General features: G+C 42.3%; 1 protein-coding gene across 1 annotated transcript in view; it reads right to left on the bottom strand.

Moving 5' to 3' along the window:
• FOXN4 (forkhead box N4) overlaps nucleotides 1–18,307 on the bottom strand; it is a 51,924-nt gene extending 33,617 nt beyond the window's left edge. The window contains exons 1-2 of the mRNA XM_068271482.1: nucleotides 17,546–18,307; nucleotides 17,240–17,325 (exon numbers count right to left, since the gene is read on the bottom strand). Of these exons, the coding sequence (XP_068127583.1) occupies nucleotides 17,240–17,322 (83 nt within the window). The 5' untranslated portion in view covers nucleotides 17,323–17,325; nucleotides 17,546–18,307. The remainder of the gene's footprint in view (nucleotides 1–17,239; nucleotides 17,326–17,545) is intronic.
• Between the last annotated feature and the right edge of the window lie 831 nt (nucleotides 18,308–19,138).

The raw sequence follows: 19,138 nt of genomic DNA, 5'->3' as shown, positions 1-19,138 counted from the left end.
TGCTAATCTTCTAGTAATTTATTCATAGCAGGTAGCACGGTGGCGTAGTGGTTAGCAATCTTGCCTTGCAGCGCTGGGTCCTTGGTTCGAATCCCAGCCAGGGCACTATCTGCAAAGAGTTTGTATGTTCTCTCCGTGTCTGCGTGGGTTACCTCCGGGCACTCCGGTTTCCTCCCACATTCCAAAAACATACGGATAAGTTAATTGGCTCCCCCTAAAATTGGCCCTAGTCTACAGTACTTACACTACATAATATAGACATATGGCAATGGTAGGGATTAGATTGTGAGCTCCTTTGAGGGAAAGTTAGTGACAAGACAATATATATATATATATATATATATATATATATATATATATATATATATATATATACACACTGTACAGCGCTGCGTAATATGTCGGCAATATATAAATACTTAATAATAATAATAATAGTACACAACCAATTAATTATATCATATATTTTTTCGCTTCAGTGTCTCTTTAAGTACATTAAAGTGAACCAGAGACAAGGCACCCTCATGTATTTTACCATATATATAAGTGGGAACATTCGAGAAAACACCTACCCTGCTCTCTGCTTCATCCTTCACTGCTCAGCCTGCCTGTTATCAGCCCTGATAAAATCCCCCACTGAGCATTCAGTCTGACTTTGCTCAGGAATCATTATAGCTGAGTCATTATAGCAGAGCCAGAAGGGGACAGGCTTGAGCTTAAAAAGACATCAGAGAAGACAGTCTCAGCTATAATGATTCCTGAGCAAAGCCAGACTGAATGCTCAGTCGGGATTTTATCAGGGCTGATAACAGGCAGCTTAATATTAGCTGCACTTCACAAAAAGCAGAAAAACAAGCAGGGGAGCGGCGTGCACAAAGGAGTTGGCCGTCGCTTAGCCAAGTTGATCCGCAGGATGGTTGGCTTACGAAGCGGCAGTCGGAGGCTACTGTACACATGCTTGATTATTGGCTGAGGCGGTCGTTATCGGCACCCTAGCCGACTTTAGCCAAGCATGTGTATGAGCCTATAGATCCCAGGTAATTCCATCTGCTCCAGCATAGTTGAAACATCTCACAAAGTTCTCTTCCACTGGTATCTTACTCCAGCAAGTATTGCTAGGGGAGATCCTAGCCAAAGCACATCCTACTTTCATGGTTCCTTTGTACAAAACTGGTGGCAATGTCTAAAGGTGTCTAAAGGTTGGGAGCTTCTGCACAAGAGCATATCAAATTGTACACTCAGTTCTTGTTATATGCATTAGTAAGAACTCTATCAAAGCACTACTATGCAGGAAACCAAAAGGCTGCACCATGATTCAATATAAGCTTCTACCTTATACGTTTGCAGGAGTCAAACAAACCATAACAGCAGCATGGAAATCCCCTACTTTTCTCTTATAGACCAGACTGAGATGGGCTCTTTTTTTGTGATAAACTAGAGCCAGAATGGTGCTGAAATACCAAAAGATATGAACTCCACTCATTAATGGATTACTTCCCAATAGGTAAATCAGCTGAGATCCTCTCTTTACAAGATATTTTCTGAGTAACAGAGTACAAGGGTTAGCGGCAGGATTCTGTAGGTTATGTTACAGGAATTTGCTTACACCACATTACCCCTCTTCACCTGGATTCCCTCCTAAACTCTGAGCAGTTTCTGTGAAAACAGCAAAGTAGCAGCTATGTTCAATCTTGATTTAAGGAGAGAACAATTTCAGTGTCTTTGGTGTGCCTTTGCCTGGTAGTATGTTTGTGGTAAGTCGTGGTGCATGTTGTGATTGTAACAATACTTGTTGACCCTACAAACCTTTGTATATAACAGAAACATGTTGTAAGAGAGATAATGCTGATTGTTTACTTTGAAAATTCAATAAAAAGATTGAAATTAAAACAACTCATGTACATTTACCATATACAAGCATACTGCACATGGACACTGCATATGTATGCTGGAGTATATCTGTGGGAGGCTGGATCCCTTAGTAACTGCTGAGTGGCAGGTAATTTACATGGGAAGATCAGGCATACAGATGTAAAATCCATCTCTTGGGGAATGGGAGACATCACTGATAACCATATGGCAAAATCTAAAATATTTTGATAGTGAAAGCAAGACTGCGGAGTTGGAGTTGTAAGTAAATTTTGGGTTACTGGATGTGGAAAAAAATTCCAAATCCATCACCTAGTAAAACTGAAATTGTATATAATGCATGGGTCAACTATAAACCAATTTGAATATAAAAAGAACCCCTGATTTTTACCAGAGAGAGCATTTTTTAAGTTTTGACCTTTGTTTAAATTGTACAGCAACTGTAGATGTATGTTTTCTTTAATAAATGAAATGATAAAACAGAATGGTATTGCTATAACGTTTAGACCCAAGCTTTAACAGTAAATCCACAGGCAGAAGAGAAATCGCAAATCCAAAAGATCTGCACACTTACTGTAGACCAAGTCCACTTTTATTCAGAAATCGTGACACATTTCCATTCTGGGACAAAAATATGCAAACACAAGCGCGCTGACCACACAGAAAAACCCCACAGTGCCCCTCTATGAGCAGAAAGAAAGTTACTCCTGGTTCGCCTCCTCTTTCTATCATGTAACACAGTCCACAGAGGTAGTGCCACTCAGGTTAGCAGCAAAGCAGTCTACACATAAGTCCACCAATCCTTGTATGAGATCACTGTTATCTTCCATATACTGGGTTGCTCCTTTGATAGTAAGCCTCCACCACACCCTTTAGTGCTGAACTCACCGTTCACTAAGGTGGTGGGTCTAATGTAGCCTTGGGACTGTTCCCGGGTCGTCCCCCACCACTCTGGCAATATCCTGGGTCACCTCAATGAACTTCCTTATCTTCTCTTTAACCAATGATATATGTCTAAAAACTCAATAAAAGGCCTCTTACAGCGTAAAAACGTCTCACATTTATTTATAATTAGCATAAAAATGCACTCACATGTTCCCAAAAGTCACAAACGCATAGAGTTTTTGCTTCAGTGCGGGCTCTCCCCCGCTTTGTTGGCCGCTGGCAGGCTGGTCCTTGTAGTCCCACTCTGTTAAGCCATTCGTGCGCACTTCTCCCGGCCTCACCTCACGTGGGACGCCCACCACTGCTGCCGTTGGTACTTCCTAGTTACGTGATTAGGCTCCGCCCGACATGTTTCGTCAGGATATGACTCATCAGGGACTGAAGCCTTAGTGAACGGTGAGTTCAGCACTAAAGGGTGTGGTGGAGGCTTACTATCAAAGAAGCAACCCAGTATATGGAAGATAACAGTGATCTCATACAAGGATTGGTGGACTTATGTGTAGACTGCTTTGCTGCTAACCTGAGTGGTGCTACCTCTGTAAACTGTGTTACATTTCGATTCTATAGACCGATTCGTTTTGGGGCCCCGGGGGTCCCCTTTGTCAAGGTAACAGCACCGAATGGTGACCATTCTGTGCTGTTACCCTGACAAAGGGGACCCCCGGGGCCAAAAACGAATTGTTGGTCTATGGAATGGAAATGTGTCACGATTTCTGAATAAAAGTAGACTTGGTCTACAGTGAGTGTGCAGATCTTTTGGATTTACCAAGCTTTAACAGGGTGGGCCTCTAAAAAATAGCCTGATGATTCTCATTGGCAGTGATGACATGCCTTGTTTGTTGCATGTTTGAAATCAATATAGGAAATATATAACTTATTAGTATATTTATCATGTATGTCCTTTATAGAGATATAATTAAAGTGTTGGGATTGGTACCAGAGTTACATAAATAAGGGAATTGTAGTTGACGGTCTTGTGTGCCAACCCCACAGCCCTGCCTAAAAGTACACCTGTGTAATTTTAACACATTTGGCATGATACAATGACAGGTTGCATTTGTACCTAATGGTAGTTATGCTAACCAGCAACCCACTCTTGTAAAAATATGTGATTTGAATCCAGAATTCATGGAAGGAATGGCAAGCCTGACCTTCTTTGTAGCTCTATGATGACCTACAGCAGAGTGCTGTACTATCAGCTTCAAGGAGGGTTGGGATCCTGAAATATGATATTTACAAGAGTGTGGAGAAACACTAAATAACAATAAGCTGAAAGCAAACCTGAAGTGAAAATAAAATTATGCCACAATTAATTGAATTTGTAGAACTAATCTTAAATAGAACTTTACTGGAGTCCCTAAATCTTATTTTCATTTTAGGATTCAAAAAGCGAACTTTATAGCTTAAACAGCAGCTACGTCAGTGTGATGTTAAATCTGGTTCATTGTGTTTCCACACAGAAAAATGATGATATACTATACTGAACTTTTCATCACTACTCTGCTATCAGGATAATTTGTACAGCCACACAAAACATGTATGGCCTCTAATAGGTTTTAAAGAGAGCTGGTGCTCTACAGTTATAAATCACTGGTTTATTACCCATTGCATTGAAAAAATACATATAAAGGTAACACAGGCACGTTCTAAATAGGTTTGGTACTATATGTGCACATACTGTATTTATCTCATTATGTCACATGCTTAATGCTGGGCATACATGGCTCGATTTTGAGCCATTAAGATGGCTTGATAGATAATTTCTGACACGTCTGATCTCCCGCCCGATCGTTTCTCCACTCGATTCCGGATTGAAGTAAATGGAAAAAAAATAAGAAAAACGAGCGGAAGATAACAGAATTGACTGCGGATTCGAGCGGCGAAATGATCGAGCGGGAGAATCGAGCGGAAAAATCGAGCTGTGTATTTCCAGCATTAAACCACCACTTCTGACAGAAATGTTATCCTTTTGTCTGTCAGCATATTTTGCTGAGTTTCTTTATGTCTGTAGAAACTCCTAGATTAACCAGTGTCAAATAAATCCCTTTTAAAGTGGACCTGAACAGGACAGAAGGAAAACAGAAGGAAATGCAGCCTGCAAGCATTTAGAGAGTTTAGCCTGTCTAATGCTCCTGAGAGAATTCGCCGCCGGGAGACTTGGGCACAGGATACAGCCGGTATGACTTATCCTGCTGCTGCATAGGTTCCCGGTAGCGTTAAATACTATTCCCCCTCTAGGTCCACATGGATAGTGGGGAATTATGTAATTCAGCTTCCAGCTATTGCTGGAAGGCGAATTACAGTGTTTTAAATGTAACTTCTGCTCTGTCTTCTGACGGCACCGGAGTTACTCTGTGTGCACACATAGCTGTAATTCCTATTACAGCCTATGGTGGCGGCGGCTGCGCCCAAGTCTCCAGCGCTGCATTTGCAGTATTCGTGTCTAATTTCCCCTTATCTGTGACTAAGAACAAATTTTAACTTGATCCCTCAGTTGTGTCAGCTGACTACCACGGCAGAGATCTCATCTGTAAACATAGGATGTTCACAATATGTCTGCTACCATTAAAACAGGAAGTAGACAAACTGCAGATTTATTGCAGAATTTGTATCAGCTGTAACAAAAATATTTTTCTTTTAAGGTTACTATGCTGTTGCTTATTTTTTTAAAGCAGAGAGGAAGTTCTGAATTCAGGCCCACTTTAAAGTACACGGTCAGGAGTCTGGACACAGGCCACTTTATGCACCACAAAATGTTACTGCTATGAATGTGCGCTGCGGAATATGTTGGCGCTATATAAATAAATAATAATAATAATAATGAACTAAAGACTTGTCAAACAGCCCACTCTGTGCTTGCCCCCAAAGGTGCCCATTTGCGGTACAACTTTTTGTAAACAATCATATTTTTGACAAGATCATTCAGATTGAAAAAAAAGATTGTATTTTATTGTTCTTACACCCCTAAATCATGGTGATCATATCTTCACCAGTTATGATCATTTACTATGAAAAAAAAATCCGCCAAGCGTATAGATGATTTCTGTAAAGCAAACCTGAAGTGAGAAAACTCCCCGGAAGCACTAGTGCCCCAGATTGCTTCTGAAGTCAGGCAGCTCCATGCAGTGCAAGCAGTACAAAGCCCCCCCCCCCCCCCCCCCCCCCCCACCAAGTTCATGTTTCCACTTGGCAATGCACATTTTTTAGGCACATCTTCCCTAACACAGTGCACTTTCCTACTCAAATATGTTTGCAACTTCCACAGGTACACAATGTACTTTTTAGCCTTGGGGTGCGCAGTCCGGAAAAAAAGCTACATTTGTCAGTTTTTCCATGAACAAAACATCGCATTGAATAGAAATGGCCCATTGGTTTTACAGAGGCTGACAGTTCTAATGCGTTTTGAGTGGGGAGGAACAAGATCTACCGGTAGTAGAAATGGGGCCTTAAAGGCTTGTTGCCGGGGAGATTTTCTCAGACCAATACACAGTAAACAATACCCAAAGGAGTTGCTAACCTAGTCTCAGAGGAATAAAAAAGGACTAAATAATGTGATTTTTTCCTTTGAATGCTGAAGTTTTACAGTTGGTGGTGCAGATGTAGCGCAAGTATCTTCTTCTGCATGGACGTAAAGCTTAAAGTGTACCTGTAGGTATAAAAGTTGCCCCTACAAGGTGCTCATCTTTGGAGGGGGAAGCCACTGGACCCTAGACAAGCTTCTCCTGTCCTCCTCCACATGTTCCAGTGCTGGGACCCCTGATAAATCGCTTGCCAGCTCACACGTGTATTAGCACAGACCCACTCAGGCTACAGAGGAACAAGCCAAGTCCAGCTGAGTCCATACTACTGCATCTGCACAGTAACATGGAACCGACCAGACTCTGCTTTTCTGCGGGAGCCCAAGTGGGTCCATGTTTCTGCACAGACACAGTGCGACCGTGCTTCGGGGGTCCCAGTGCTGGATCGAGCTGGTGGAGGAGGACCGGGAAAGCCTCTCCAGGATCCAGAGGCTTCCCCCTCCTGAGGTAAGTATCTATTGCTTGCTTTAGTGTAAGAACATTTTTTTTCCCTACATTTTGACTGATCTTTAATGTAATGCAACACATTTCAGTTGCTATAAAGCATTGTTATAGCTATATTGATCATATTTCAGTCTGGTTAGATGCTCAATAATGAAGTTCATTTTGGCGCTCACCGGCCTCTGCGTAGCGCCTGGATTGGGCACTGCTATAGCTGTAATGCTATAGCTCCTCTGCCCGCGCACATGTAATTCAGGTGACAGTAATAACCGGCCCCAATTTAAGTGTCCCTCTCAGTTGTTATGACTTGAAGGGGGAATCATTTTTAACTCTGTCAGAATTTCATAGGCAGCATGGTGAGCTGTCATGGGGCTCACCCTGCACCCAACTGACTGGGCGACGTATCAATACATATGCTTCAATAATCCTTATGCTTTTCATTCAAATGATGCCATCCATCTAGGAGGAGGCACTGTGTTTGCAGCAACCAGAGATACTCTGCATCTGCTTGAGCTAGGGGTGGGACTGTGTTTTCAGGCTGCTAAAAATTGTCAATTACAACAGTGGTCTCTGGGTGAAGTTGCTGAGTTCTGGCTCATTAGAACCCGCCGACTACTCTCAAGAAACTCAGATGCCATCATGCTTTGCAATGTAGTAAAAGTAAGTCTGACTCCACTGTAACAAAATTAAAAACAATAGTGCACACGCCAGCCTGGAGCCCCGGGAAGTGAGAGTCCCCGGGGCCCCAGGCTGACGAGTGCACTATTGTTTTTAATTTTATTGTAGATTTCCATTCAGTTTAGTTAGGAGGGGGGCAGATGAGAGGGAATATCCTGCACGCTGGTGCCCCCTGCTGGCCATATAGCCATTGTCTATATGCAACTGAAGCCCTCTCCAACTGAAGCCCTCTCCAATTGATTACTGCAGACTAGGTGTAACATGTGTGTGCACTTCTTATTGGCTTACAAGCAGCCTGCAGGCTTTATATAAGCAGCAGAGAACTGTTTGGGAGTGAGTATTCCACTGTAACAAAATCAGGAGCATATTATATAGTGTGGACCAAGTAAGATGGCAAGACCTTGATGAATTTAGTAAACTAAGAAAGATATTTAACAATGTAGGCAACAACAGATATCAACTTCATATTTTAAGTTTTTTGTTTGCCTAGAACAAGGTTTTAAGGATATGAACAAACATATAATGGTAAATATCCTTTAGACCCTCTGTGATGAACTGGGCTCTGGAGACAAAACAGCGAAGCAGAATGAACAATCATTCCATGATATGACTTCTTCCACCAAACTATAGGATTTGAAAAAAAAGTCTTCTCATGCAATGTAAAATATTCTGTACTTCCAGCACTTATTAGCACAGACTAGCCGGCTTAACGACCAGCTAACGCCCATAGGCGTCAGCAGGTCTTAAGTGGGTTACCATGGAAACGGCCGCTCAGTTCACGGAGGGTGTCTCCGTGAACAGCCGGAGAGCCGCCGATCGCGGCTCGCCGGCAAAATGTAAACACGCGGGGAAGAAATCCACGCTGTTTACATCATACGGCGCTGCTGCGCAGCAGCGCCGTAAGGCAGATCGGCGATCCCCGGCCTCGGATTGGCCGGGGATCGCTGGCATCTGATAGGCGGAAGCCTATCCTTCAATGCGCAGGACGGAAGTCCGTCCTGCGCATTACGTAGGAAGAGGGAGAGGGAGGTAAGCAGCGTGAGGGTGGAAATGGCTGCGGAGGGGGGCTTTGAGGAGCTCCCCCCCGCAAAACGCAGATGGCCGGCGGCGATCAGACCCCCCCCGGCAGGACATCCCCCTAGTGGGGAAAAAAGGGGGGCAGTCTGATCGCCCTGCCTATTACCCGATCTGTGCTGCGGGCTGAAAAGCCCACGCAGCACAGGTCTGCCAAAACTCGGCCGGTCCTTAAGTGGTTAAAGCTTGAGTAACCATACCCTAAATATGCTTTGACTGCTCCAGAAGACGTTCTCGCAGAGCTCTCCACATAGAAGCACATTCACACAGGCCTTCTTTTTTAATTGGGAGCCATTCTGTTGGCCATGTAATGTGGGGCTGCACAGCAACCCCGCCGTGATGCTCAGGCCCGTTATATGCTAAGGTGACAGGGCAAGTGTAAACAGCACTCATACAAAGTGACAGCTCTATTCTTTTCTCTGTCAGGCCTGATGAAAAAACTTGCCATTATTTACGCAGCTCTCTCAGAAACAATCAGGAGTACTGGGGAAGAAGTACAATGTGGGTGCAGGTTTATAGAGTGCACGCCACATATTCTGCAGTTTCTATTATTTCACACTAAGCATCCTCATGCATAGCATCATGTACTACTGAGCTCTCTCAGGAACAACCAGGAGTACTGGGGAAGAAGTACAATGTGGGTGCAGGTTTATAGAGTGCATGCCACATATTCTGCAGTTTCTACTATTTCACACTAAGCATCCTCATGCATAGCATCACGTACTACTGAGCTCTCTCAGAAACAATCAGGAGTATTGGGGAAGAAGTACAATGTGGGTGCAGGTTTATAGAGTGCACGCCACATATTCTGCACTTTCTATTATTTCACACTAAGCATCCTCATGCATAGCATCACGTACTACTGAGCTCTCTCAGAAACAATCAGGAGTACTGGCGAGAAAGTACAATGTGGGTACAGGTGTATAGAGTGCACGCCACATATTCTGCAGTTTCTACTATTTCACACTAAGCATCCTCATGCATAGCATCACGTACTACTGACCTCTCTCAGAAACAACCAGCAGTATTGGGGAAGAAGTACAATGTGGGTGCAGGTTTATAGAGTGCACGCCACATATTCTGCACTTTCTACTATTTCACACTAAGGCCTCGATTCATAAAGCATTACCTCATGCGGTAATGCTGAAAACAGCAGACTTTACCGACCACTTAGCAAAATCTCAATTCATAAAGGCTGTTACCGCATGAAAAGCTGACATTACCGACCAGGGAGCTAAATTACCGACTTGGCTGCAGTTACCGACAACACATGTCAGTAAATTGTCAGCAAATGTCAATTCATAAAGCCTTCAACAAGCGGTAAGCCTGGCGGTAGTTACCGACACCACTAGTGAGGTCTTAACATGTTACCGACAGCTCAGACAGCTCTGATGAATGCCAAAGTGCAGAGATCCGAAGTCTGTTTGAGTCATCAGTGGAGAGAGCCAGAGAGCCCTCTGTGTGAATCATTTCAGCAGGCAGGGAAAGACTGTGTGACTCATCTGTCTGAGTCATCAGTGGAAAGAGCCGTCTGTGTGAGTCATTTAGCAGGCAGGGAAAGACTGTGTGACTCATCTGTCTGAGTCATCAGTGGAGAGAGCCGGCTGTGTGATTCATTTCTGCAGGGCAAAGAGAGAATCGAGACACTGCTCTACTCTACCGCTCAATGGGCTGCGGTAATTTACCGACCTCCAAGGGCAGCTGGGGAAATCTTTATGAATTAGCACACAGACCGGGAAAATACCGCACCAGGAGTACTGGGGAAGAAGTACAATGTGGGTGCAGGTTTATAGAGTGCATGCCACATATTCTGCAGTTTCTACTATTTCACACTAAGCATCCTCATGCATAGCATCACGTACTACTGAGCTGTCTCAGAAACAATCAGGAGTACTGGGGAAGAAGTACAATGTGGGTGCAGGTTTATAGAGTGCATGCCACATATTCTGCAGTTTCTACTATTTCACAATAAGCATCCTCATGCATAGCATCACGTACTACTGAGCCGTCTCAAAAACAATCAATACTGGGGAAGAAGTACAATGTGGGTGCAGGTTTATAGAGTGCACGCACGCACGCAGACATTTTAGAACAAAAAAAAAAAGATTTATCAGATAACCAAAGTTAATTTTTATTAATATTAATGAGTGGAAATAATTCTCAGCATTAATTCAAAAGGTAGCTCTGATAACCAACTTTATGACTATGCATTTATAACTAGGTTATATTCCTTTTAAAATAAGCCAAAAGAATGTTTCCCAAACTGTATTGAAGCATTGCAATGGTTTTGATGGTGGGAGCTAAAACATTGAATTGCTCTACTGAAGAAAAAACTAAACAGATCCATATTGCATATTTTAGTCATCTCCATGCTGATTGGCTAGCATTGAAATGTACAAGTTAAAATTGTCAGGGAGATTAAGATCAGAGAGTTGGGTCTCCTAGAGTAATTAGAGTAGTTAGTCTCCCAGAGTAAAAAGTACTGTAAACGACTTTTTTTGGGATGCCACTGTCATGACTAGTCCACCTCCTCATGAGGGATTCACTCAATATTACCTTTATTCGATACCAAAGCACTATACAAAGAAGCCAACCAGCCTCCCTTCTTGCTTGCACACTATTTTGGCAGCTGAAATGAGCAAATTCCTCTCAGTACGTGCTTTTGAAAATAAAGAAAACTCTTAGAAACACTCATGAGGATATAGGGTAGTCCAAAACCAAAATCTTATTGATCAGATATTTGCTAGCCACTGTAAGGAACAGCAACACAGGAAAAAAATATTTATAGTACATATTACATTGGGACAAATTTACATCTTATATGTATGTATTTTCAATTGTACATGTTTTTGTGATAGTGGTCCTTTAGTATTATGGAAGGCATCAGATGTGGAAAAGGTTTAATAAGTTAGAGATAAACACCGTTTGAAGAGGGATTGTCAGCCACAAAATCAAATTCCATTTAACCACTGCATTGTGTTCATTATGAAGTCTGGAACCTCACCCCGCATTGCAAGCATTCCAATCTAATCAGAAATGTTTCTGCTGTAATAAATCTTATCTCAGTCAGCCTTGCAATCACTGAAGAGAGGGAAGCTTGTCATCACCCCTCCCACATTCCTGCTCCTCACTTATTGGCTGAGGGCAGTTCAGTGTGAAGCTGCTGAAATCTGATCCTATGCTGTGCTCACATGTTTGCAAAGCAAGCTAGCTATGACAGGGCAGAGTCTAGGAGAAAAAAAAGTAAGGGAGGAAATGAAATCAGGATTGACTTCAGTCAGAGGAAATCAAGATGGCAAATGCCAGGAACAGAATTCTCGTTATTTACTATATAAATATCACTGAAATCAAAACGTGGACAGTACAATACATCTGTTATGTAAGTAGAACAAGTAGTTATCTACTAATATATGTGTTTTTTACTGGCATAGTATGGCTGACCCTGCTGCTTTAAAGTGTGGAGGTTAATGTAGGCATAGAGGAAGGAGACTGGGCCATGCACCAAGTAGGTAAAGGTGTTAAAGTTAGGTACTCGGACACATTTAGGGATACTGGGTACAAAGTAGCAGCAGGGAAGTAATTTCAGACAAGATTTGACACAGAAGAGGGGGGAGTTAGGATTAGACATAGACCCAGATCATAGTCTTTAAAGCAAATCTATCAACATGCAAACTGTATAAAACTATTGTGCAAACTTAAATCTAAAAATGTAACTTATTTTCCATAAACATTCAGCAGGGTTCCTTTGGAGCTCATGAGTTTGACACTCAATAAGCAGGAATGCAGGTAGCCCCCTCCCCAACCAACATTCCTTTAGGCAACATATGTGTCTGACCTACAAAGAAATGTGCAAATTAGAGGGGCAGGTGCTTCAGATACCTTCATGAGACTAGGAAGAATATATTTAATAGGGAAGTTTGGTAGATGCTTAAAGGGATACTGTAAGGGGGTCGGGGGAAAATGAGTTGAAGTTACCTGGGGATTCTAATGGTCCCCAGCAGGCATCCTGTGCCCGCGCAGCCACTCACTGATGCTCCGGCCCGCCTCCGGTTCACTTCTGGAATTTCAGACTTTAAAGTCTGAAAACCACTGCGCCTGCGTTGCCGTGTCCTCACTTCCCCTGATGTCACCAGGAGCGCACAGCGCAGGCACAGACCATATTGGGCCTGCGCAGTACGCTCCTGGTGCCATCAGTGGGAGTGAGGACACAGCAACGCAGGCACAGTGGTTTTCAGACCTTAAAGTCTGAAATTCGAGAAGTGAACCAGAGGCGGAGCCGGAGCATCGGTGAGTGGCTGCGCGGGCACAGGATGCCTGCGGGGGACCATTAGAAGCCCTGGGTAAATTCAAATTATTTTCCCCTGACCCCCCTACAGTGTCCCTTTAAGTACTGTAAGTGTTTTACAATACTCATTTGACTTCTTATATTCTTCCATGCACTAAGGCCTAGGAGTTCCTGGCAGGTTTGGCTATAAAAATGTCCCTAAAATCTTGAGGCCACTAGAGCAGGCTTTCTCAACCAGGGTTCCCTGGAACCCCAGGGTTCCTTGAGGACTCTGCAGGGGTTCCTTGGCATTTTACTCCATCGTGGGGGAAGTATAATAGAGCACACTATAATAGGTGGTACTGTAACAAGAAGCACTAAATTGGGGGGTCAGGAGACAGGATAATGAGTGGCAGTGTAATAGGAGATAGTGAAATTAGCAGCCTAACCTACTTAAAGACCATGCCTCCTGTAAAATAAATGCAGGGGTTCCTCGAGACCAAAAAATTGTTTGCAGGGGTTCCTTGAGATCCAAAAGTTATTTACAGGGTTCCTCCAAGGTAAAAAGGTTGAGAAAGGCTGCACTAGAGGGAGCAGATCCTCCAGCCACTAAAGGGAGCATATCATGGATTGTTAGCAAGCCCATCCATCTATCAAGAAACTGCTGTTTCTGGTAGCCAGCAAAAAAAAAGCATATAAATGCTTTTGCATTAAAGCGGAATATAACCCTGCATTTCAACTTTGCTCTAAAACATTATTTACAGTATATTATATGCAACCAGCATTTTTTTTACTAGACCAGCATTGGAAGGGTTACACAGAGCTTTAAAGTTCCTGGAGATTTCTGCAGACGCATCAGAAGCTGACATAGATACATTTTGTTTACATAAATGTATCTAAGTGTTGAATGTGACTCACTCTCTCTGACTGAGAAGGAGCTGGAGGACAGCCAAAGAGTGTGTAACATTTCTCAATAGATCCATTTAACTAAATAGAATGTAACAATCTGAACTTCTGCATATCTCTCCACGGAACTTTAAACCTCTGTGTTTAACCCTTCCAATGCTGGTCTAGTAAAAAAAATGCTTTTTGCATATAATATGCTGTAAATAATGTTTTAGAGCAAAGTTGAAATGCAGGGTTATATTCCGCTTTAAATAAGATAGATTAAATAGACCATGCATATATAAGATAAGAGGACCTATAAGTGAACTAGGCAGATATGTTGATGTAATCATCAAGTATGGCTTGATTTGTGTATTTTGTAATTATATATCACATATAGAAACAAGAATTTTGGGGGGATTATTCACCTGACAACATTTGCAACATTTCTAGATTGCAACATGTTGCTGTACTTTTGCAACAAACACATCTTGTCTGTAGCATTACAAGACCAGAATCCCAGACCTGACTGATAAATACTCATATTCTTCCCTATGGAGTTATCCTACTTATACTGTACTGCATCAGGACTTTTTTGTACTAAAGCTTGATAATCAAAGCAGCAGGTGGAGCTCTACACAAAGATAGCATTTACATTTGCAATATTTATTATTTTCCTGATTAAAAATACGATTTTATTTCTTAGACTTAAGCTAATAAATAAAAGAAAAAAAAGAGAAAAAGTACTGTTTACAAATTCACAGCTCATTACTATGTATTAACACTTTTCTTGTTTCAAAAACTTGCAATGACATTAAAAATATCCGAATCACGCCACTTTAAAAATGTTAAGTTTGAATATTTCAACATGACTGATGACTTTCTCAGAATATATTTTAGAATACTTCAACTAAGATTATATCACTACTATATGAAAATGTAAACCACTAGAAATAGAAACATATTCATAAGCCAACCCAGTTTCATAACATTTTACAGTAACAGTCATTTTTAGCGTGGCTCATAGAAAGCCTGAAGTATCTTGTAGTTCCACAGTATCCCACTTTTAAATGAATGCAGCAATCAAAACTAACCACACAAAGACATTTGAAGTTTGATAACTCCAAATAAAACTACACGCCAAATATATATATATATATATATATATATATATATATATATATATGTATAAATAAATAAAAGAGGTGTGTTTTTAAATCAGAATAACCACAATAATTTTCAAAACTGTAAAGATGCAGAATGTAAAACATGTTATTAATCTGAAATGATATAAAATAAAAGTTATGAAATATGATATTTAATTGGCAAGTCTTCTCCTTTCTAAATACCTACAAAGTGGCTTATTTATGTCCACTGCCAAATGTGGACAAGGGAATAAACTATAAAAAAGTTTGACTGGAGTTTTGCTATTTAAAAAACAAACAAAATAAACACACAAAATCCTTGGGTATAATAAACTGATTACCAGAACACACATTTATCAAAGAAAAATCATTAAATACAACCATTAGTATACAATATTTCTACACAGACTACATGCATGAAAAATACTCTACAGTAGATGCACCAGGGGGAGCTAGAAGCTTCATATTCAAATCAATCACAAACTGTTATTAAATAAAAGCACAGCAGAAAGAATAAAGCATTATCCTGGCTACTCATCATAACATTATATACTGTGTTCAATTTCACATAAATTATTACATGATTTGAAACTGATGTGATTTTTTTTGTATTATGTAAATCAATTGCATTAAACCTTTCTGTGTATGGCCAACAAAAGTGCGCAAGATAATACAAAACACACAGTAATTGGGAGAAATGTATGGTGTCACATACTATCATCACAAAACGTGAGCACTGGGCCATAGATTTACCATAGCAGAGCAGCTGGGGTCATAAATCTTTGCCGTTTTATGGTGCAATAAGAACTGCTACTAAGCACTTCTGTTTTCCATCCAACTACCCCCACAAAACCACTGCATACAGTTACCACATTGGCACTGTGAACCAAGTACAGTATATGGTTTGCCAAACTACTCCAAAATCAACCATTCTCAACATATGCAACAGTTTTTGTCTAAGCTACTGCTACAAACCTGTCATCAAAGATCTCAGCGATGGAATATTGGTGTATGTACTACTGAGCCACAGAAAAAACACTAGCAATCTGTTCATACACATAAGGGCTGGTTCAGACGGACGTCCGAGTGGCGTCACATTTGGGGGCGTTGCGGCGGCTGCGCGGTCAGGCTTTCAGTAGCCTTCACGTTGTGTTCCGGTGCGGTCGCATTTTTTCTTCCTCCAGGGGGACATTAGCCGTCGCGGTTGGCCGCCCCCTGGAAGCTACATGTCGCTTCCAGGGGCAGCTCGAACGCTAGTGAAAATCGGAACCCGAACGCCGCAATCGTGTAAACGCGCACAAAAGCTCGGTGTAAATGCTTCCATTCACTTGAACATGTCGCTTCCAGGGGCAGCTCGAACGCTAGCGAAAATCGGAACCCGAACACCGCAATCGTGTAAACGCGCACAAAAGCTCGGTGTAAATGCTTCCATTCACTTGAATGGGAGCGTTTACCGCGATGTTCCGAACGCTTGCGGTAAACGCTCCGAACGCGTCCGTCTGAGCCAGCCCTTACCCAGTATGATTTTAACTTGGGCAGTTTCTGCTGCAAAATAATAAATAGATCTTCCCCATTTAACTTAACTTTGGGGAGACTCAAAACTTAATTTGGTTTTTTTGGCTACAAGCCTTATGTTGTCCACAGCAACTAATTGGATTTTTTCTTTCATTAAAGAGTGCAGGAGAAAGTGTTAGACGGTAGAAAGGAATGTGTTACTATTGGCAATATGGGAATCTGTTTTACACTGTTGTCATTTTCAGAAATCAGCTGTGCATTCAACATTTATATTTTTCTGTATCTGGTGACCCTCATACTACATGGAGGTGGTAAAATTGGTCAATGATTGGCCAATCATAACTGTAAATGTGTACCAGGCTTTAAGATCTAATGTTAATGTTCACAACAAATTTCATAAATTTCAATATGAAACTCATTTTCCTTGTTTTGGAAGGCTGAAAACCTGCTACTATTTGTCTCTACCATGCTCTGAACATAAATAATGCCACAGTAATTAGTACACTGACATTCATTACAAAAGCATTACGTCAACTGCATTTATAAAAAAAAGAAAATATATTCTGAAAGTTCTATTGTATTTTATCTTTATATCTGGAAGTTATTGTCTTAAACTATAATTTGGTAATTTGGAAACCACAAAGGGAAACAAAGCAGAGCTGTCACACAGCTGTCAACACTGCCTTATATGTTTTTGCCACTTACGGAATAGCAGATGCATCTTCATTAAAAATGTCACTCTTTAGTGGCAGTTTTTAATGGCATAACCTGAAAGCTTGTTCTGCTGTGGCTAAAATATTGATCATCATTGAAAGCAATATGCAGGACAGAGAAACATGACATACCTGTATTCTTGATTTGTGGGATGGTTTTGTTCTGCTGTCCTGATAATTCCAGACATAATTCCTGAGATGTCGCTGTCTATCATCTCCTTTAAAGCGACAATAAAAATACAGACCGTTAGATAGAACAATTGACAGCTAATATTTACATGAACACACATACGCTCACACACAATGGTAATGGTCAAACAAGCGAGCAGGACAATAGCCTATAATTAATGAATATGTGCATTGTCTTTTTCCAAGTTTCTTGTATACTGCAGCTTTTATTAGCACACATGTACTGTACAATAAAATACACATGAATACCTAAGGTGGTAAGCAGGCTGGTATATCCTTTGGTTAGTGAAGCACAGGTTGGGTGCAGTGTGAGCAGCTCTCTCTGTCTCTGGGCACTGCTCTCTTCTTTGTAATGAGATGTCTATCTGGTCCCAAACCGTTTTTAAATTTCCCTCTCAGGAGCTGTCAGCGCGACGCATGCGCACTGCCTCTGGGTCAGCAGCAGGGCAATCCTGGGCTCATCTCTGCTGCTCGCCACCCAGCAATGGTCCTCGCTAGCTCTGTGTTTCCCCCGTGGGCTGCACTCTCACCCCTGCCCCCAATAAGCTGGAGTTTGTGCTGGTAGGAATAGCAGCAGGAGATACTTTGCAGAAGTGCAGGGACAGGTCGCTAGTAATGCCGAGACGCCGCTATTCTGTCCAAATCGCTCTGGGACGTGAGAGACTCGGGCGAGTAGGAGAAGTGTGCCGCCTGCTCCTGGCTGCCCTCTCTAAGCCTTCGCCCCGGGGATGTGACATGTAGCCGCAGTGGGGAGGCCGCCCTGCTCTCCTAATGCGTGCTGCCTCTCCACACACATCTGGCTGGCGCCCCTCGCTGAGATGAGGGCTGTGTAGGATGCCCAGGACAGTCCAGCTGCTGCCAGTGCGGGGCTCTCCTCAGTGCAGGTGTCAGTGCAGCAGTGTGAGCCCCAGAGCTGCTCACTCCCCACTGCGCCCTCACAAGCTGCTCGCAGCCGTTGGCCAGCCAATGAGCCCGCCTGAGCCGCGCTGTCCATGCCCGCCGCTGAACCCGCGTCCTAGCCCGGGAAAACAGCGCTCTCATGGCGGTAGCAGGAGGGGAGAGAGAAAGGGAGGGACGGGAGGCGCCCATACAGCGAGAGAGGGAAAAACAAACAGAATTCTATTGTGTCCACGGGAAACTGATGAGTGTAATGTGTAATCAGTAACATTGTTCTGCACAGGGAATGATGAACACTGTTATATTATACGTGTGCAGGGTTCCCGGAGCTGCCAGCTACATTTTGATACCAATACTGTATCAGGACCTGAGCATGGAAAAAGATGACCTGGTGTTAACCCTGTGCATTCTGCAGGTCATACAAACATACTGCTATGCTATTCATTTTTTTTTTTTGAAAGGACGATATATTAGAGGCTTTTTGGTTTCTTATACTTTCCTAGTGGATCTGGGTCGCCAGGAGCCATCTGAGTATTCCATTAAAATAGCCAATCTCAGTTCAGTGTATTTAAAAACAAAAAAAATGTGTAAAATTGCCTATTAACGGTACAGTTTTGCGGCCGACCAATTGTTTTCGATATCTGCAGAAATCAATCAGATGCAAACAGTTGTGCCCATTAACTTTCGAATTACCCCTAGCCAGTTCGATCGGATTAATGGAACCAAACTGTTTCTTGGAGCAATCCCATTGATCGGATTCGTTAGTGGTAATTCGTCCATTAAAGGGCAACTATAGTGAGAGGTATATGGAGGCTGCCAAATTTATTTCCTTTTAAGCAATACCAGTTGCCTGGCAGCCCTGCTGGTCTATTTGGCTGCAGAAGTGTCTGAATCACACCATAAATTAAACAAGCATGCAGCTAATCTTGTCAGATCTGACAATAA

Source organism: Hyperolius riggenbachi, chromosome 1 (genome assembly GCF_040937935.1).
Source record: "Hyperolius riggenbachi isolate aHypRig1 chromosome 1, aHypRig1.pri, whole genome shotgun sequence".
Lineage (NCBI taxonomy): Eukaryota > Metazoa > Chordata > Amphibia > Anura > Hyperoliidae > Hyperolius > Hyperolius riggenbachi.
Note: the sequence above shows the minus strand (reverse complement) of the source record. Positions and strands in the feature narration are given on the sequence as shown.